Here is a 22,078-nt window from a genome sequence, read left to right as displayed (position 1 = left end):
TTTAGAGATTATATTTTAGGGTTTCAATCTTTACAAAACAACCAGATTCGATTCATGTTTTCAGATTTTCAATTACCTTTAGGGTTTTGAAGATTGTAGAACCGGGCCACCAAGAGAACCTCGAGCTGGACGATCGGACGCGAGCTAGAACAAGCTGGAACGGAACCCGTTTAATCGGGAACGCGAGTTGTAGCTGTCCGGGATGCAAGCTGAGAACAGATGGAGCTGAGGCTGAGTTCATCTAGTATCAGGAACGCCTTAGGGTTGGGGCTGATCGGATGAACACGAGCTGGAACGCTTGCAAGAACAGATTAGGGTTCGTCGGGTTCGGATTAGGGTTCCAAAGCAAATCGGCGCGCACTGTATAATTGTGTGAGGGCGCGTCAGTGGTCAGATCGACAAACGGTTTGCACTTACTGATTCGTCTCGGCAAGAGCTTCGATTTGATATCTTGATCGTTTTCTGGGTCCTTACGGTTTGGGAGAACGGCCTCTTTGAAGTTCCGGGGCAGATTCCTCTTCGTTTAGGGTTTTTAGGGTTTTTAGTGATTTTGGTTTTAGGCTTAGGGTGTTAGAGGCTATCGTGCTGATAACGTGTTGTAAAACGAAGGTTTGAGAACTGAATGTTTTCTATCTATCATTAATGAATAAGTGTTCCCTTATATAGGGGATTACAAGATAAGTAAAAAGGAAAGTATCCAAAACCTAAACCCACTAGGATTAGGAAAACTACTAATACATAATAATGGAAAGATAACAATTACAAGGAAAAAGAAAAGATGGTTTCCTTTTCACCAAGCCGCCTCTCTTTCTCTCTCTCTCTCTAAGTCGTGGCCGACTCCCTCTCTAGGTGTATGGGCCGGTTATGGACCGGGCCGATTATGGACATCCACTAATTGATTTATAACAATAATTGTTTTAGTTGGTGAAAAATACAAGTCTATAACAATAAAGTAGGGTATTCTCCCTTCTCATTCTACCACGTCACCACAGAGAGTGGGGCTTCTTACGACACGTGTAAGCACACTAAAGCACTCTCGAATTTTTCTTTTCACCGGGTTTTCTCGATCTTTTCTTTGAACTAGGCTTTTATTGATTTAAGCCCAAATTTATGCAGACCCTTTAGAAACCCTAATGGGATTAGGGTTCCTTACTCTCCTCGGTGTGACGGAGAAAGACTCGACGAGAGACGCAACCTCAAAATTCGAGAACCCGATCTTGAACAAGCTCGATGCTCACGTGAGTGGACTCTTGGCTTTGCACTCGTCGGAATAGGATTTCGCCGGTAAACCGGGTCAGTCAACGGTTCTTAGACTTCCCGTTTAGGGTCGAAACATATCGATTTGATCAATTTGATCGGTCTAGAAAAGTCTGCTTCATCCCCGGCGGCTTTTCAGGATCTTGGTGAAGCTGTTGCTACAGTTGCAAAGGCTTCACAATCTAGCAGCGTTGCTGTTGCTCTCTCCTCTCATGATACTGAATCCAAGCTTAGCTCTGCATCAGCTATAGCGTCAGGTAAAGTTTGAGTCTTTGGAAACTCATTTGATGCAAATTTGAGTCTGATTTGTGGGGTTTATTGTTTGCTTGTGGTGTGAATAGGCGTAGTGCTTGGATTGTTTGAAGATTGGAGGTACAAATCTGAGTCAAAGAAACCTTCTTTAAGCTGTATTGATATCATTGGATTTGGAACTGGACCTGAGCTAGAGAACAAGCTCAAGCATGCTGAAGATGTATCTTACGGCGTCATTTTCGGGAGAGAGCTCATTAACTCTCCTGCCAATGTGCTCACTCCCGGTATGGATCTGTGGATATCAATTGCTTTGTTTATGTAGTGAGGTTTCCCTGATCTGCTATGGGTTTTGTGTTGTTTCAGCTGTGCTTGCTGATGAAGCAGCAAAAGTGGCTTCTACATACAGTGATGTGTTCTCTGCAAACATCTTGAACGAGGAGCAGTGCAGAGAGTTGAAGATGGGTTCTTATCTCGCTGTTGCTGCTGCTTCGGCTAAGGCTAATCCTCCCTTCTTCATCCACCTTGTGTATAGACCTCTGAGTGCTCTGTTAGAACCAAACTTGTACTTATTGGAAAAGGATTGACCTTTGACAGGTAATCACTTTGAGCATTCCACATCTGTTTTTATATTGGTGATGTTTTAGTGGTTGTTGATTGAGGGTCTTGTGTTCACAGTGGTGGCTACAACATTAAGGCTGGACCTGGTCCTCTATTAAGCTCATGAAATTCGACATGGGTGGTTCAGCTGCTATTCTTGGTGCTGCGAAAGCCATTGGTGAGATTAAGCATCCTGGTGTTGAGGTAAGCTTCTCCCATTTACATTCTTTTGAAGCTAGAGCTTTCTTAGCACAACTAACCAACTGGTGTTCTACAACCAGGTTCATTTCATCGTTGCAGTCTGTGAGAATATGATTAGTGGAACTGGAATGAGACATGGTGATGTCATCACAGCCTCAAACGAAAAGACCATTGAGGTATCAAATGATTTATGTATTCAGGTTTGAGACTTTCGCTGTTTATGGTGATGCTAACTGTTGGCAATGGTATTTTCAGCTCAGCAAGACAACAACACAGATGCTGAAGGTTGTCTAACTCTTGCTGACAACATGAATAATGAATCTAATTTTGTTCATTAATTGAAACCTGTTTGTATTCCCAAAATCCTAAAATAAATAAATTTAATCCATTTATATTTGAAATTTTATCAGTTAATAATCTCATTTTAAATAGATATAAACTATGTAACCAATATTTTCTTAATTAAAATATCCACTAAACCTATTTGTCAGACAAAGCTAAAGCTAAATATCTATAGTAGTGGCTCATAACACCATAAAAATCAGGTAAAAATACACCACCAACTTCATATATTAAAAGCAATACTTCTCATTCCACGATACAAAAGAATACTGTTGTTTTACTACAAAAAAAAAGAAGAATACAATACATATAGATAAGGAACTGGAGATACAATATATATAAATTCTAATACTTTCTGAAATCCTATAGTCTGTTAAATGAAAATTACAAAATCCAAATTATATGCTACGCTTAACTCTAAATTTTAGCAACTCCATGAAACTTTAAATTATAAGTTCACATAAAGATTCTATTTTACACCATAAGAATTCTTTACCACAATTAAATAATGGTTCAGTTATTAATAAGTTTCAACATCGTATTTAAGACCTTAAAAACATTATTAATAAAAAGAACAGTCAATTCAACAAAAACCATTTACTCGACGTAAGTGGTCCTTAAAACAAACTGATACAAAAAGAAAAATTCCTCAACCTATATATGACATAGCTACGATCCCGTAACCCTAAATACAACAAACAATACTCACACAAACACAAAAATGAATAACGAACCACTACTATCTTATCATTTCTCACACCAAACAAGACATTCAAACACATTTCCGCGGAAAACAATCCAGATCTTCATCCATAGACCCACTACACAACAATCTATCATTGATTTCCAACTCCCATGTATCACCAACCATCAAGGTAATATAACTGACTCAACAACTGAGATCCTGGAATTCATGTTGTCATACCATGACATTAACCACCTTGACTCCGCATTGCTTATTCATCACACTGCCCAATACGTGAGGAATGTATTCCCAACTAACATGAATTCTGATCTTCAAATAACGGTTACCATCACGGACAACAAACCATACGCATCTGCAAGAATATATGTCGACCTTATCATCACCGATCTTGAAGGAACTAATAGGCTTCCAACTGTGGGAGAAGAAAGTGATACGTGCATTGTATGCTTCGGGAATTAAAACCATGGAAACAACATATGCTATCTTCCTTGCGGCCATAATTTCCATTTTCTATGCATTGATCAATGGCTTCGTAGAAATATAAGCTGTCCCGTATGTAGGGAAAGCAATCTATGATATCCCGATCACTTCAATTTAATATGAGGTTTCTTATGTATTAATTCCCGGTTTCATTGATGTACTTTTTGGCTTTTGCTAATAATTTTGGAAACTAATTGTTTTTCATAGTTCTAAAATCTATCCTTTCTCACAACAAAATGTATCATTTCTATACTACTACCACTAACCTCTATCAAATATCAAATAGATCAAACAAACGTTTTCCAACTTATTAATTAACAAAATATATGAACCCGGTGTGTAGCGCCGGAATACCCCTAGTCTCCTATGTTTTGACAAACAAACAAAATGTTGGTGGATTTTTGATTACCTCTAGCCCAATTTATAAGAAAAATATATGTTCATAATCGACCTTTCTCTTAAATAAACCCGTGTAGGTAGGTAGCACTCAACGTCAATGAGTTTATGGTCCGCGTACACGTCAAAGTTAACGTTTGATATGTTGAGTATTGAATTAGTAATTTATATCCCCAATTTGAATAAAGACCGATTCCCAAGATATTTAGGCATGTATTATAACTAGGGAGAATTTGTGGGATATTCATAAGAGACAACAAAATGTACAATATAGCCATGCTACAGTACATGTCCATCGAAGTGACAGGTTTCGTCAAATTTTGACGAGAATCACCCTGCAAGCGAGTGCGCGTGTGGAAGTCAACAAAAGGTAATAGCCATGTGCTTAATTTTGTTGTACTAAACATATGAATAGAATAGTCTCACTTTCATCTCCTAACCCCAAACTTAATTATTTAAAACATTGTAATTTCTCGCCCAGTTTGAATCTAAACTCCAAATTACAAGTACTAGAAGCATCAGTAACAAGTGCAGCGGAGTTACGAATAACGGGGTGGCAATCACCAAAACAGATAATTCTCCATGTCTGACTTGTGAATAAACGCCAAAATAGACTATAATATCGTCAATGTAGTATGAGCATATTGTCACACACTGCAATTTCGTTTAGGTTCCACTTTCCTATGCGAAGGTGAATAAGTTCCCACGTATTGAGTGTCTGGTATGAGAGTTATTGAGCCATATTAAATAGGGAACCTGCAGAAGATATGTAGTTTAAAAGAAAAGAGAATAAACAAAATCTTAGGTGTTGCATTACAAAGAAATGTATAAGGTTGGGTTCAAAAAGAAAGCATAACAAACATAAGTTACATGTGCAGAGAAAGTAGAAATATGGTGGCCGTGGAAGGCACCACAACATATATGTCGGCATTTATGTTGGTGGAATACACGGGAAGGAGACCATACTATATTCAATATAGTATGGACAGATCGTTAAAAACCATAGACCTCCACGTTCAAAGGGATTCAGTGCCTGTTATGAGAGTTATTGAACCATAACAAATAGGAAACCTCGGGAAAAATATGTAATTTTAAAGATAAGAGAGTAAAAAACATGATTGTTTAGTTTGATGAAAGAAGGAACACATAATATAACTGAATATGTCTGACACAGCGTCACTGCATAAAATAAACACGGTCCCTATTAGAAAACCAATAGCAAGCCTTTTGGTGGCTCTGCATAGTACATGTAGGACATGTGATGGAAGACAGATATGGTTAAAAGAGAATTTTAAAGCGCAATGGGAAGACAACAATATATGCATAATGTTTAAAACTAAAGTGGACTAGCACTTTTTTTATACCTTTAGGGAAGTTATTCATTAGTACGTAAAAGAGATATTTTTATCCATTTTTTACTGTACTAAATATAAGAACAAAATAGTATGCATTGCGTCGTGGAACCAAGTGAAAGATATTGTACTATAAGTAACATAGTATACTATGGTAACCTAGACACAAAACAAATGGTATTTCTCGAGCCGCCGGAACCATTACTATCCATGCCCAACTTGCGTCTCTCCCAACACCCAGAAATCGCTGATTTACCCTTTTCTCTACTCCAAGCCAGACTCACAACTGTACTCTCTAAATCGCTCTTGAAAAAAGGTGAGAAGTGAAGATGATATTCATTTACTGTGTAAAGACAAAAATCACGTTTTTCCATTCTACGCGCAGGCAGAAGTCTTTTTGTCAAAAATCACTATAATATATAACATATCACAGCTACAAAGAAGTAATGGTTATAAACTTAATTTTCCTTGTGCTATGGACATGTCGCCTAATTCCCCTTATAACTACTGCGCTGTCATGAATAATTTGATATTTAAATTGGTAAATGATAACATCAGCATTTATTACAAATAAGAGCTTATTTACCTAATAACAAAAAAAATGAAATTAGATTTGTAGAAAAAGGATAAAGAGAGATAGGAAGAGAAAGTAGAAGAAAAGAAGTAATTTTGGAAAGATAGTGAATTTTCTTTCTTTTTGGGTTATTAGGCATAATTTCCCTACAAATAATAACACTACAGACTAGGGCTGGACAAAAAACCCGAATCGAAATAACCGAACCGAACCCGATCCAAAAAAGTAGTACCGAATCCGAACCGAAATTGATTAAATATCCAAACGGGTACAAAATTTTGGTATCCAGAGAACCGAAACCGAACCCGACCCGAACCGAAGTATTTCGGGTACCCGAATGTATCCGAAATAGATTTATATATCTAGATATATAAATTATTTTTAGATTTAATGTATATTAAAAACATTCAAAATATATAAGATACTTTTAAATTGTCTAAAATACTTGAAAATATATACAAATAGTCAAAAGTAAATGTCTAAAATAACTAAAATATACTCAAAACACTAATAATACTTGAAATATCTACTGATTCTCTATCAAAATATTCAAATCAAACCAATTTATATGTTAAGTTTAGGTATTCTGTTATATGTTATTCAAATTTATATATAATACAATATTTTATTTATAGATTTTGAGAAATTTAAACTGTATATTGAATTTTAAAATTTTAAAAATAATTTAAATGGGTTATTCGAACCCGAACCGAACCCGCAAAGATCCGAACCGAACCCGACCCGAAATTTAGAAATACCCGAATGGAGCTGAAATCTTTAATCCCGAAAATCCAAAACCCGAATAAACCCGAACCGAACCCGAATGGGTACCCGAACGCCCACCCTACTAGGTGGAACTTATTTAAATAAAATTATATTTTAAATAACGGTACAGGCCTAAAAGGCTAAAACACAATTTGCCCATCATAAAATTGAAACTTCATTCGCAAAACAAAAGAAAAAGTCTCATTTTTTTGTTCAAAAAAGTGTCATCTTTTTGTTCAAAAAAGTCTCATTTTTATTGCATATAATCAGCGAGTGGGATTTTTTGTACTTCAAAATCAGATCGATGACAGCAATTTTACGTGCTAAAAATCAACTCATTTGCTTCATATCCACAACGATTTAATATTTTAAAGACTCGTGGATCACGAGATTATATGATAAAAATATCGACATGTATTACGTAATTGCTGGCCTATAGCCTTCAGGACATCAATAAATACACATGCAATTCTACGTAAATGGATATCTATGCTCTTGATCTCTATCTTTTATCAGGTTAACCTTCACTCTCTCATCCGATCATGGTTTTGTAAAATTTGATTTAAAAATATTAATTAATTTGTTGTTACAGCTAATTTAAAGGACTTATCAAAAGCAAGCAAACGATGGCTCAAAAGGTGGAAGCACAAGGAGGTCTGGGAGGAGATGTATGGGATGACGGTGTTTATGACGGTGTTAGAAAGGAGCATGTAGGACAAGGCCAAGATGGTGTATCGTTTATCAATGCCGTGTATGAAAAGGGTTCTCAGTGTTGAAATATAGAAGAGAATGACCAGAAGGAGAAACTGGCTCATGATCCAAACACTTACAAAAGAAACAAAGAGACATTAATAAATAAAGAGATAAGACAAAGACTTGACTGCAGTTCACTGCACTTCACTTCACTTGAGGGTTAAACACAGATTTGAATTCAAATCTGATATAGCTGTTGGAGATTGATACAAGCTTTTGTCCATTGTGTACTTCATTTACTCATTCTCTCTTGTAAGTCTATATATGTGTTTGTTTGTAGAAACTAAAGGATTAAGAAAATTATTCTCTCTTTTTCTCTCTTACTTTGAAATCTCCATCTCTCTATTTCTCTCTTCATGTTTTTCATTCTCCAGAAACTAACATTCTACTACATCTTATATTCTCACAATTCTCACATGGTATCAGAGCATTAAGCTCCCGAACCTCACAAAAGCTTCCGCAGGTCTATCTCTTTCTCAGATTTTCTTAAAAATCTGTTGGATACATCATTTTATCCACTAGTCCAAAGGTCTTCCAAGAGAGAAGAACCTCACCAGCACTCAAGATAGAGAAGTATATCTTATTCTCTGGAACTCAAGAAAGCTTCTGCCATATCCGGAAAGCTTCATCAAGTCCAGTCTATCTCAAAATCAGTAGGAACGTTCTATTGTCCACTGGTCCATATCTCTCCATGAGGGAAAACTCAAACATGGTGTTGGTTCCACAGTACAAGAATGCCAAGGAACAACATAAGAAGTGCAATATGCGAAGAATAAGTGATTTGAATCTTGCTAGGAATGTAATTAAGAAGTTTGAGCATTCATCGATTCAAGGAAAAACCATGTATTCATATGTCATTGGTGGTTCAAATGAAGGAGGAACGTGGAAAATTACTGATAGTGCAGCCAACGTTGATGGTCCAGCGACCATGAGTGACCTACATGCCTTTATCGAAGCCTTTATCTCATCCAAGAAGATTGGTACCCAGTCTCTTGGCTCTAAACCTATCATTATAGATTCAGGAGCAAGCCATCACATGATTAGTGATAGGAACTTGATTAGTGATGTCCAGCCTGCCTCAGGGAATGTTCTTATAGCAAATGGTGATAAAGTTAAGATAGAAGGTATAGCGAACCTTAGGTTGTTTGATAGGGAATCAACTGCCATGTATATGCTTGAGTTTACATCAAATCTGCTATCAGTGAGGAAGGCTACAGTTGATCTTAGTTGTCAGGTTGTCTTCAGACCAGATGAGGTCGAATTTCAAGACTTAAAGTCATGCCAGGTGATTGGAAAAGGTCACGTTCACAACGAACTCTATCATCTTCAGAAGACATGGGTGTCTGGACCATCTACTTCTCATTGTTTGGCCGGTACCTCCAGTAGGGTTGATAGCACATTATGGCATGCTAGGCTGGGACATCCTCATACCATAGCCCTAAACTTGATGCTTCCAGGTGTGGTTTTCAAGAATGATAATTGTGAAGCTTGCATATTGGGGAAGCATTGTAGAATAGTCTTCCCACAGTCTAGCACCATCTATGAAAGATGTTTTGACCTTGTTCACTCTGATGTATGGACTGATCTGTGTGTGTCCAGAGAGAACCACAAATACTTTGTCATCTTCATTGATGAGAAGTCCAAATACACTTAGGTGACACTGATTCAGTCTAAGGACAGAGTGTTGGAAGCTTTCAAGAATTTTCATACCCATATTTGCAACCATTTCAATGCCAAGCTGAAAATTCTAAGGTCAGATAATGGTGGAGAGTATACAAGTCAGGCATTCAAGCAACATCTTTCTCAACATGGGATTACTTACCAGACAAGCTGTCCTTACACTCCTCAACATAATGGAGTTGCTGAGAGGAAGAACATGCACTTGATGAAGGTAGCAAGATCAATGATGTTCCACACCAGTGTTCCAAAAAGATTCTGAAGTGAAGTTGTGATGTCTGATACTTATCTGATCAATAGGACTCCAACTAAAGTCCTCAACGAAATGTCTCTATTTGAGGTTCTAAACAAGACCAAGCCATCGTTGGACCTTATGCGTGTATTTGGGTGCCTCTGTTTTGTGATGATACCCGGGGAGCATAAGAACAAGTTTGATGCTAAAAGCTCAAAGTCTATGTTCATTGATTATTCTCCAACTCATAAGGGGTATAAATGCTATGATCCAGAGTCAAGAAGGGTAATGTCTCAAGGGATGTGAAGTTTATGGAATCAAAAGGGTACTATGATGAGAAGAGTTGGGAAAGCCTTCAAGATCTCTCACAAGGACCTTCAGATAGGGCAAACAAATTGAGAATTATTCTGGAAAACTTAGGCATTAGCCAGCCTCAGACAAGTGGAGTACCAAGAACTTCTCCAACACCTCCAGATGTTGATGAAGCTGCACCAAGTGTAGAAACAATCCATCATGATCCTGAAGGGGGCAATGAACTTGAATCACAACAACAAGAAAAACAACAAGAAGATGATTCAGCCGCAACACAAGATCAAGATGGAGCTGAATCTGACCAGTCTAGTAAAGATCAGTGTAGTGGGGGAACAAGGGCAGGAAGAGGCAGTGGTAGAAGAGCAACAAATTCAACCTTTGAGAAGAAGCACTAGAGTGAAGAAACCATCTAAGTGGGTCGACACAAAAGTATACTTCAAAAGCAATGCAGTTGTTCATCCGATCCAAGCAACCTGTTCTTTGGCGAGTTACCCTCAAGAGCATGTAGTCTTTATCAGCTATCTGGATCAAAAGTACATTCCAAAGACTTATGAAGAGGCAATGGTATTGGATGAGTGGAGAGATTCAGTTGGAGATGAAATCAATGCCATGATCAAGAATGATACTTGGTATGAAACTGAGCTTCCCAAAGAATAGAAAGCAGTAACAAGTCGCCTTCTCTTCACCATCAAGTACCTAGCTAATGGCAAACCAGAAAGGAAGAAGACAAGGCTGTTTGCAAGAGGATATACTCAAGTCTATGGAGAAGACTATCTGGATACCTTTGCACTAGTAGCTAAACTCCACACCATAAGGATTCTACTTTCCTTGGCAGTCAACTTGGAGTGGGATTTATGGCAGATGGATGTTAAGAATGCTTTTCTCCAAGGATAATTGGAGGATGAAATTTACATGAGGCCACCTCCTGGTATGGAAGACCTTGTTAAACCAGGGGATGTCCTTAGATTGAAGAAAGCAATCTATGGATTAAAGCAGTCATCAAGAGCCTGATATTACAAATTAAGCACAATTCTCAATGGAAGAGGGTTTGCGAAATCAGAAGCTGGTCATACTCTCTTCACCCTCACAAGCAAACAAGGAATTGTGGTGATTCTGATCTATGTAGATGATATCATAATCACAGGAAGTGACAAGGAAGGTATCATCACAACCAAAGCTTTTCTTAAGTCTACTTTTGATATTAAAGATTTGGGTGAGCTAAAGTACTTTCTAGGGATAGAAATATGCCGCTCTAAAGAGGGCATTTTCTTATCTCAAAGAAAGTACACACTTGATCTATCAAATGAGGCAGGAGAACTTGGAAGAAGAGTAGCCAAAACACTACTTGAAGAAGGGTACAAAGTCTTGCGTGAGGGGGAGATTGAGGATAAGCCATTTGGAGACTTCAAGCTCTATGGAAGAATGGTTGGGAAGCTGATACATATAACCATTACAAGGCCAGAGATCTGCTTTGCTGTAAACCAAGTCAGCCAGCATATGCAATCTCCTAAGGTTCACCATTGGAATATGGTGGAGAGGATCATGAGATACCTAAGAGAAACACCTAGCCAGGGTGTATGGATGGGATGCAACAAGAGCACATAGATTGTGAGATATTGTGATGCAGATTGGGCTGGTGATAAGGTGGATAGAAGATCCACAACATGCTAATGCACCTTTATTGGAGGCAACTTAGTTACTTGGAAGAGCAAGAAACAAAAGGTGGCATCATGTTCAAGTGCTGAAGCAGAGTATATGGCGTGAGGAAGCTTACAAGTGAACTCATTTGGATCATAAACCTGCTGAGAGATTTGGGCATAGAGACATCAACACCAATCACAATGCACTGTGATAATCAGGCGGCTATTCATATAGCATCAAACTCAGTCTTTCATGAGAGAACAAAACATATAGAAGTGGATTGTCACAAAGTAAGGCAAGCCGTGGAGTAGAAGATCATCCTACCTTGCTACACAAGAAGTGAAGATCAACTTGCTGACATCTTTACCAAAGGAGCAAGCACCAAAGTTTGTGAGTCCATCTATCCAAGGTTAGGACTCAGACTTGTCTGAATCATGATCCTCTTGGCCATGAAACATCTACTCTTTTTTCTTAGTGTGCTTTTGTCCCATTGAGTTTTTTTCACACTAAGGTTTTAATGAGAGATGTGTTCATTGCTTTCCAAGCTTGACCATATCCTATGATCAAGCTTGAGGGAGAATGTTGAGATATAGAAGCGAATGACCAGAAGAAAAAACTAGCTCATGATCCAAACACTTACAAAAGAAATAAAAAAACATTAATAAATAAAGAGATAAAACAAAGACTTGACCGCAGTTCACTGCACTTCAATGCACTTGAGGGTTAAACACAAATCTGATATAGCTGTTGGAGATTGATACAAGCTTTTGTCCATTGTGTACTTCATTTACTCATTCTCTCTTGTAGGTCTATATATGTGTTTGTTTGCAGAAACTAAAGAATTAAGAAAATTATTGTCTCCATCTCTCTCTTATTTGAAATCTCCATCTCTCTCATTCTCTCTCTCTTTCTTCATGTTTTTCATTCTCCAGAAACTAACATTCTACTACATTTCATATTCTCACAATTCTCACACTCAGGAGGTTGAAGGAGGTGAACATGGAAATAAGACGCTACTTGGGTTCGAAGTATGTACTGTTTGCTTCCAGTTATGTCTTTTGTTTGCTCAACTTTTACTTACCTATTCTTTAAACTACTCAAGACTCAATACTAGGGGTGTACAACTTCCCTACGCACAGTGGTTATTTCTTGCTACTGGTCCTGCTTCGTTCTCATATTTCAGATTTAGGTCTTCCTTGCTGTCACCAATTACGTACCACATAGACATTGATAAATTACAAATTCACTACTTACGGGAGGTTTATTTCTATTTTTTTCTTCAGTTTGAGGTTGATGCAGACGACTACATCATATCAGTGCAGGCAGTGCCGGTCCGGATTTGCCCGGTGCCTTAAGCAGACAACAAAAATGTTGCCCTCTAGTCATAATTAAAATATACTATATTTTTAAAAATATAATCAAAATAGTGCCAAATATTATTAAGATTTAAGTTAAATGATTACAAAATATCGAAAGATTATTTGTTACTTATCTTGTCTGTTTTTATTTTTCTATTTTAAGTTTAGGTTAATAATACTAAATTGAAAAAAATTTATACAAATAAAAAGAAAAATAACAAAATATATAGCATATAGATAGAGCAAAACATATAAATACGATAACACCAACTTTACAACTTTTATTGTTTTTATAGATTTTCACAGCATATTTAATCTCTATGATATTTTTAAATTTTATGAATTATATGAATTTCTAACAATATTACAAAACTTACAAAAAATACAGAAAGGAAGTACATGAAGCTCTAGAGCTACTTGGACAATGATCAACCACAATGAAACAATGGAACATGAACAACTGGCAGTCCAAATTAATTGTTAAAATATCTTATAGTCACACATCTGTTTTAGCAAAACCGAAAAAAATTAAAAGAAAGATGGAAAAGATAAATCAACCTTTAAGAAAACAAAAGAGATAATTAGGTTTTGTTTGATTAAATTATCTATCTAATAATATATTACTAGAGCTTGACCCGCTCGCCCGAGCGGGTGTTTATTTTTATTTTTTTATAAGTAAATTTTTTGTTTTGTATAAATAGTATACATATATTTATAATTTAAATGTATATGTTGGTGGTTGACCCGTAAACCGTATAGGTATTTATTTTTACATTTTTATAAGTAATTTTTTGTATAAATGGTATAATATATGTGATGACAAAAAAAAGGTATAATATATGCAATAAATCAATCAAAATAGTTGAGGTATATATATATTTAGTCGTCTGCCTAAATCAATAGTATTGATGATACTGTTATGAATATAATTTCCTGCTTAGCTAGATTATAGAAAGTATTACCTAAAGGCTAAATCTATCGTACATGGTTTTATTTAGAATAATAATTTATTGGTAAAATAGATTATAGAAAGTAGTTTAGACCCAAATATATAGAAAGATTACAATTTAGCTGACAAATGATTGAGTTTTTAATAAATAGGGAATATTCTTAAATATTTTTGTGATAAAAATTAATTATGTTTATTATTTACGATTTTAAATAAATTGCAAAATTTTGTAACAATAAATTGTCAGTTGTGATTTTGAAAATGTGTGGAGGGATGTTTTTCCTTGTTAGTTATAATAAGGGTAACCTAAATGTAGAGTAGTATATAGTACTTAATGCTTTAAACAGACATATAAAGAATAATAAATTTGATATAACATTTTTTAAAGCAAAACATATATGTGTGAAGAAGAAATGCAAATAAACTGTTTTGCTGTGGATTGAAGTTAAAGACTTGGCAACTTAACTAATATGTATAGTATTGATAAGATGAATGGTAGAATTAATTCAAAGTGAATGACTATCACGTGTGGAAGCAATTAAATGTGTGTTTCTATGTAATCAAATTCGTATTTAGTATTTACTCACTTTAAATTTTAAAGAATTGATTTAGGAATAGTTTTTAGTTTAGGATGGAATGATTAATTAAATTAGGAAAAGACAACTAATATTTAAGGTATACTTATTAATTAATTAAGTGGCATTACCTTGTAAATAATTTGTAAGTCTTAGGGTCAATTCAATTTTGTACTCCTGTTTTAATAGATTAGATTTAATACAATATGCATAATAAAAAAAGTAAGGGTTGTTGAAACGTTGCCTGAATGAATAAATCTTTAATAGATGTTATTTATTAGAGGAGGAAAAAATAGGAAAAGGAAAAACGATACCTGGGTGCCTTGAACGTTTCACGTGAAGCAGAGCACTATAAGTTTAACACCACTGGACTAACGTGAGCTTCACAGATTTTTGGTGCCCCTAAAATATCTATTATTTGTGGCGCCTAAATCCCTAACTTTATGGGCTTTAGCCCAGGGCCGGCCATGAGTGCAGGTAAATAAAATATTTGGCCATGAGTCCGACGTCATCACATCTATTACCTTCTATATATTCAAAGGGAAAGCCTCTCCACCCTATGGATTAGAGACCGAAAAAAAGTTAGCACTCAAGGAAAAAAACGGTGGTAAACTTCTTGGGTTCCATGGACGCGCCGGAGAGGTTCTGCATGCTCTTGGTGCGGTATTTCGTTACAACCACAACTCCTTTGACTCCTGCCAAGAAGCTACCAGCAGTTGGTGGTGATGGAGGAATCGCATGGGATGATGGTGCTTACGATGGCGTTAGAAAGGTGTTTGTTGGACAAGCACAAGATGGTATATCAGTCGTCAAGTTAATTTGTGTACGACAAGGGCGATGAAAATGGAATTAGTACTCTACTCGGATTTGAAGAGGTTCTTATATATTGTTTGTTTTCATTCTATTGAACTTCTTCTTCATCAAAAATCATTTTCTTGTTTTGTTTTGGTTTCCTTTAATCGCAGTTTGTACTTGACTATCCGAGTGAGTACATCACGTCGTTACCATAGGAGTGACTCTGAGGTCGTTACCATGCTAAGGTTCAAGACTAATAAGCAAACTTCTGCTCCTTTTGGAATTGAAGCTGGGACTCAAAGAGTAAAGTTCCAAGATCTTCGGACTGATTCATCAGTTTGGAGTCCATGTCTTTCCAATCACTAATTGATCATCACATGTTTTCCATCCATTCCCTTGAAGTTGTGTTCTAGTGAATACGTTTCCTACCTTTTCTGTTCTGTTTGTTTATGTTAAGGTCCAGATGTTACTATTGTCTCCTTTATGATGTCGTCATGTGTCTGATGTTATATATCTGTCTGCTTTAATAAAATGGTTGATACACAAGAAACAAAACCAAGTACAAATAAAATTATGACACAATAAAAAAATGAATAAAACTTGGATATTCCATCGTATATATATCTGAGAGCATTTTAATGGGAAGTTCATGTTCTTAAATAGCACAAATTAAATATAAATGCAAATATATAACAATATGTATATTTTATCATAGGTACTTCAAAATTATGAAAAGCTCACCTTAGATAATTATTTTAAAATATTTATAATAAGTTTATTAATATTTATAATTTAATATATTATGAATTTTTTTGTTAGAATCCTTCATTAAAAAATTTCCAAGAATATTTCCAGAATTTGGTTCTTAAACAGTATTTCACAATTAAAATATATAAATAAATAATATTATAAGCTCTATGCATTATATTTGCAATACCTAAAACCAAAGTGGCCAAAAAAAATTCATTTAGATTTTTTTGGTCGTTCAAGCAAACCCCTTTAGGATATTGACATTTAGAGTCTCTCACCAATAATATTAATCTTTACTTAAAAATTTTCTCAAATTTTTGAAATTTATGCCAAAGTTGAGAAATTTTTTATGCAGAGAGCCTTGGCATATTATTTTGTCACCTAAACAACAATATATGCCTTGCATTTACAAAGCTTATGTCTTTGTTTATAATGTCAAAAAACCTCAGGCTTTGTTCTTTTACTTAGTTAAAGTGAAATTTTCCTTAACCAAATAGAGATTTTGTCACCCAAAACATCAAATATATAACTCAAGGAACTAGACAAATAATTCAAATAAAGTTCATTCATTAAGACGGGTCACAAATCCATCTTAGACAGAACAACAACACAAAAGAGAAGAACTTGGAAATAAATAGAAACTAGTAAAAAGTAGAAACAGCTTATTCAAAGTTCAAAGACCAATAAGAGAGAGAGACCACAAAAGTGTGACAAATTCAAGATATCCACCATCAGTTGGTGATGGGAAGGACATGGACTCCAAATTTATGAAGCAGATCACCAGCACTTCCATGAAACCCAACGATCTTGTGGCCTTCCTCCTTGAGATCGAAGGCCTCGCCAGCGGTAAGCCCAAAGGGACCATATGTTGCTGGCTTATTAGTCTTGAACGTAAGCATGGTAAGTACCGCGGAGTCACTCCCAAAGATTCTATCGAATGTGCCATTTACTTCCGTGATGTATTCACTTGGATAGTCAAGCTCAAACTGCAACCAAAGTAGCCCAAACCAAACTGACATTAGTCCATATCTTTAAAAAAATGAAAAGAAAAAGGAAACCATCCTGATGTAAAGACAAAAAAAAATAAAGCAAGAACTAAGTACCTCTTCGAATCCAAGTAGAGTACTCTTTCCATGTTCATCTCCTATGATTTCAGAAGAACCTTTGTTGTACACAAACTTAACCGCTGATATACCATCTTGGGCTTGTCCTACAGACACTTTTTGTACACCGTCGAAAGCACCATCATCCCATGATGTTCCTCCCTCACCACCCTTAGCTTCTAGCTTCTTGGTTGGTTGTGCAGGAGTCAAGGGGATGGTGCCTACTGGAGCTAAGTAAACTCCAATAGCACTAATAGTCGCGCCAGCTCGTCCATGGAACCCTGTAATCTTGTGACCTTCCTCCTTGAGATCAAAGTGTGTGCTACCTTCGAGACCATACGGCCCATATGTTCTGTTCTTGTTAGTCTTGAAAGTGAGCATCGTCAGGCCATCACTCCCTAAGATTTTGTCGTAGGTGCCTTCCACGATGGTTATGTATTCATCTGATTCAAGCTCAAACTGCGCAAGAGGCAGGGGAAACAATATTTTGAAACTAGTCCTTTTTTTTTTTTGAACACATTTTGAAACTAGTCCACATAGCTTTTTAAAAAGGAAAAAAAAACATATATATATGTGTGTGTGTGTGTATGTGTGTGTGTGTGTGTGTGTGTGTGTCTGTGTGTGTGTGTGTTTTAATGTACCTCTTCGTATCCAAGCAATGTTGGTGTCCCACGTTCAGCTCCAATAACCACTTGCGAACCATTTGTGTATTCAAACTTGACAGCTGCTACACCATCTTCGCCCTGTCCTACAGATACCTTTTTAACATTGTCGTGAGCACCATCGTCCCACTCAGCTCCAGACACACCACCCTTAGCTTCAAGCTTCTTTGGGGGAACTGAAGGAGGGGCAGCTATTAATGGAGAAAAGTAAGCTCCAAGAGAATTAAGATTGTCTCCGGCGAAGCCATGAAAGCCAATTATCTTCTTGTCTTGAACTTGGAGGGTAAATGGAGTACCATCATTGTATCCAATAACATCAGAAGACTTCTTGTTGGAGTTGAACTTAAGCCCTTGAATGATACCAGAAGAGTCATACCAACCTTCTACTGAAACTAGATGCTCCTCTGGATGGTTAATCACAAACTGAAAAGATCCACCGGAAGTTCAAAATGTCAATAACTTCAAAAAGAAAATACTCATATTCCATTTCAGAAAGATATATGATATGGAAAAAAAATTGTTTCAGAAATTACATTTTTATATTTTATGTATTTTTATTAGGTAATAATGACAAATTGTAAATTTCAAAAATACTGTGTTTATTGAAATTCTATATATTAGTTTAAATTGTGGAAATAGATTATCATAGAAAATCATGTATTTAAAATTAAAATTTAATATATTTGCTTTTATGTGTGAAAATAGTAAAACACACATCATTTTGAAACAAATGAGTATGATATAAGCATTGCCTTTAACTATGTTTGATAATATCTAATCTTGATCTATTATGCTAATTTACACCGATATAATAAAATTGAAAATATATAATCTTGATATTTTTTAAATTCAAGCCCATAACACATAGAAAAGTTTAAGCAACATAAGGAAAGTGTTTTTTCTTTAACGAAACATATGGAAATTGTATTGGTACCGGATCAGCTGCGATGGCTCGGCCCTTGATACCGCGAAGAGGGGCTGTTTCGGTTTGTCCGTTCTTGACATAGTCGAACTGAACATATTGGATACCGCTCCCACCTGCAGCTGTCTGAATCTTGGTTACAGCTTCGTGTTCTGATCCGTCATCCCATTGGTTGCCTCCATTACCTCCTTGTGCTTCCACCTTTTGGGCCATCTCTTTTGCTTACGAATATTACCTGTAATTACGAACACGAAATGTTTTATAATCAAAAAGTTTTCTACAGATCTATAATCATATGAGAGAGAGTGAGAGTTGACCTGAGAGGAGAAGGTGAGAGTTAGTGATCAATACGAAGAACTACATTGGTATTTATTGAGCTTATAAAACGTATGTTAGTAATTAATTAATACAAGGGGATATAAATATTATATAATCTCGTGATCCACGAGTCATTAGAATAGTATATTTTTGCAATATGAAGCAAATGAGTTGAATATGAATAGTTGATAGTATTAGTGATCTGATAGTAGTAATAATTATATGCTTTAAAGTTATGATCGTGCATAATGATGTTTGACAATTCAGCTAAGAATAGTCGTTATTGGTGTTAGCGGATTCAAATCCAGCGGCATGGGATGTATTCCGTCTTAAATTTTTAGTGGTGGCGTCGAGGCCTTGCCAATTTAGCCATGTTATGCTTAACAACAAAATTATTAGTTTGAATTTCTGATAAATGTAAAAATTATACATGCAATATATACTACCTCTCTATCGCTTTAATTAAGTTAACAGTAACCATCTTAGATCATCCGATTAAGCAGCGGAGAATGCCAAACACGTCCCACGAGTTAGACTCGACGTGCTCAGAATGTGATAATGTATTTTATTTATATTATTGTTATGCTAATATAAATAAATAACACGAGTCCCACGAGTGGACATTTCTTTTAATTAAATTGTATGCCTTGCTAAAAGAACAATGCTTTCAATCGTTAAGATAAAGTAAAATCTTCTTTTGATCAGATGTGATATAATAGAGATTTACGTTACGGTTGATTAGGTAATTATTCATTTTTTTGCTAAAAGTTAAATAATCATTAATTAAAATGATAGTTGCTACAAAGTTGCATAAGCCCCCCCAAAAAAGTGTAAAAAAGATTTATGGAACAAACTGGCAGTTCTAAAATCTGAGACAAATTTTAGAAACTACAATTCATGATCAACAACCGCCAAAGCGGATAGGAAATCCAACGACGCCAATTAGCACAAACCCTAATCTCCCGACGATGTTTCAAGGTACGAATCCTAGCCTCCCCACGACGCTTTAAGTACAAACCGACGAATCAGAAAGACTCGCCACACGAGCCCAGCAGAGACTAATGACACCTGTCCCTAGCACGAATCCAGCAAAGACCGACCAGCTTCTCAACACTAACCCATCGAAATTCTAAAACAATACAAACCAAGATCCGAAAAAGCGAACGGGTAACTGAACCCATCAGTACAGAGAGCAAAAGGGTAATTATTCATTGATTTCCTAATTCTGTAAAAATCGACGTACAATTATTTACACTCCATACTAGAAAATGAATCAGTATAAAAATTATATTCTACGTCAAATAGCATATTTGATCGAATAAGGCAATACGTTTCCAAATTCCAACGATCGCAGTTCAAGGAAGCTTCATACATAATAAATTAAATTTTTAATTACAAGTTATTTAAATAATTAGACGTCTCAATAATTGTAGTATTAAAGTAATATAAAATACGATTCTAAACAAAAGAAAATAATACAGATTACGGTAAGGATTGATCGTTGGATCGGTTCCAACGAAGCGACTATGCGAGTATCAAGTAAATAAATAAACAAAACATGTGACAGCCACTGTATTGTTATTTAGATGCACGATCCAATTACGAAGTAGTTATTAGTTAAGGAAATGATAGATCAAAGAGGGTTACATTGAGATTGTCGTGGCACCATGTTCATTACTCATGTTCTCGCTCTCTCGATATTTTTGCTACTAAATCTTGATATAAGATATTTATATATACGTAAATTTAGCCAAATTCTGTTTTTGATTTGAATACTCATTGAGCCTATGACCGTTCTAATGACAGACAACTACAAAAATATGTTAATGATAACTTTTTTATATAAAATCGTAGTAATATACGGCAATAATTCTTTTAGTATCTTTCGCAAATAGGTACTGGATGCAATGCTTACCCGACTGTTCTTTGGCCTATGTCAATCGGGAAAGAAATCACGCGGCAGATACAATTACAAAAAAGTCTCATGACATGTTTAGTGAAGTATTTCTTGTTGGGTCTTCCCTCATTAGCCCAAGTTTAATCTTTAATCAAGCTATAACCAAGAAGCCCAAGAAGAAGAAATATCTAGAGAAAAATGGAGAAGGACGAAGAAGTGTGTAGAAAAGGAAGTGTGTAGAAGATGAAGTGTGTAGAACTAACTTGTAGTCTCCACTTACTAGTATAAATAGGGGTGCTTAGCACTATTTGTAATCATCCCACATCAAGAAAAGCAATTGAGAGAAAACATTCAAGAAAGAGTTCTAAGAAAGATTTTAAAAGAATCTCCAAACACAAGCTTTAGTAGAAAATCCCTTTCCCAAATACAAAAGCTATCAAAAATATAAACCGTCTACATTTCATCTTAACCTCTCAAAGAAAATATTATCCGCCAATTTTCGCAACAGCTGGTATCAGAGCAAGGTTACCGTTATCTTTGAAGAAGTGAAGATGGAGGCCACCGTTACCTTTGAAGGTGACATGTTCAAGCTCACGATGGACAACTTCTCTTATTGGAAACCGATGATGGAAGATCACCTTTATTGTAAGGATTTGCATGAGCCCATCATCATGAAGGATAAGCCGGAAGGAAAGGATGATAAAGCATGGGAGATTCTTAATAGAAAGGCGATTGCCGTAATCCGTAAGTATGTCGACCGATCTCTCTTTGAACATGTCTCTACCTACACAAATGCTTTTGAATTATGGACAAAACTTGAATCCATGATTCAAAATAAAACACCTCGAAACAAAGCTCTTCTTGTTCGACGGTTGGTAAAGTTGGAGTACAAGGATGGCCAGAGCATGATGGAGCACTTGAACAATTTCAAGGGGATTGTAAATCAGCTTAACAAAGTTGATATGAAGGTTGACGACGAAATGCAAGCCCTTTTACTCCTAAGTTCACTACCGGAGACTTGGGACACACTAGTTGTCACTCTAAACAATTCAACACCTGAGGGAAAGCTTACCATGGACACCGTCACTGATAGCCTTCTAAACGAAGAAGTTCGCAGGAAGGAGCGAGGTTTGAGTTCTTATTCGGAAGCTAACATTGTTGATAGACGAGGTAGAGAAGAGACTCGTGGCCAAAACAGAAGCAGAGGACGAG

At 36.0% G+C, this 22,078-nt stretch overlaps 1 protein-coding gene and 2 pseudogenes across 1 annotated transcript; 2 read left to right on the top strand and 1 right to left on the bottom strand.

Annotated features, from left to right (window-relative positions):
- The first annotated feature begins 1,058 nt into the window (after positions 1-1,058).
- Positions 1,059-2,721, top strand: LOC106428947 (annotated as a pseudogene).
- Positions 2,722-7,114: 4,393 nt separating this feature from the next.
- On the top strand, positions 7,115-16,326 carry LOC106428908 (annotated as a pseudogene).
- Positions 16,327-16,511: 185 nt separating this feature from the next.
- Positions 16,512-19,048, bottom strand: LOC106428898 (PYK10-binding protein 1-like). The gene is made up of 5 exons (XM_013869651.3): positions 18,969-19,048; positions 18,664-18,886; positions 17,709-18,152; positions 17,068-17,526; positions 16,512-16,950 (listed from the first exon to the last, which is right to left on the bottom strand). The coding sequence occupies exons 2-5, from the start codon at positions 18,862-18,864 to the stop codon at positions 16,696-16,698; spliced, it is 1,359 nt and encodes a 452-aa protein (XP_013725105.2). The 5' UTR covers positions 18,865-18,886; positions 18,969-19,048; the 3' UTR covers positions 16,512-16,695.
- Positions 19,049-22,078: the final 3,030 nt, after the last annotated feature.

This window comes from Brassica napus, chromosome C1 (genome assembly GCF_020379485.1).
Source record: "Brassica napus cultivar Da-Ae chromosome C1, Da-Ae, whole genome shotgun sequence".
Taxonomy (NCBI): Eukaryota; Viridiplantae; Streptophyta; class Magnoliopsida; order Brassicales; family Brassicaceae; genus Brassica; species Brassica napus.
The sequence above is the reverse complement of the archived record's forward strand: the minus strand, read 5'-3'. Positions and strand labels throughout refer to the sequence as shown.

Excerpts from the sequence above, each read along its gene's own strand:
- LOC106428898 (XM_013869651.3), bottom strand. The coding sequence starts at position 18,864 with ATGGCCCAAAAGGTGGAAGCACAAGGAGGTAATGGAGGCAACCAATGG. Across the intron at positions 18,153-18,663 it reads GAGCCATCGCAGCTGATCCG|TTTGTGATTAACCATCCAGA; the intron begins GTACCAATACAA and ends GGATCTTTTCAG. Across the intron at positions 17,527-17,708 it reads CATTGCTTGGATACGAAGAG|TTTGAGCTTGAATCAGATGA; the intron begins GTACATTAAAAC and ends CCTCTTGCGCAG.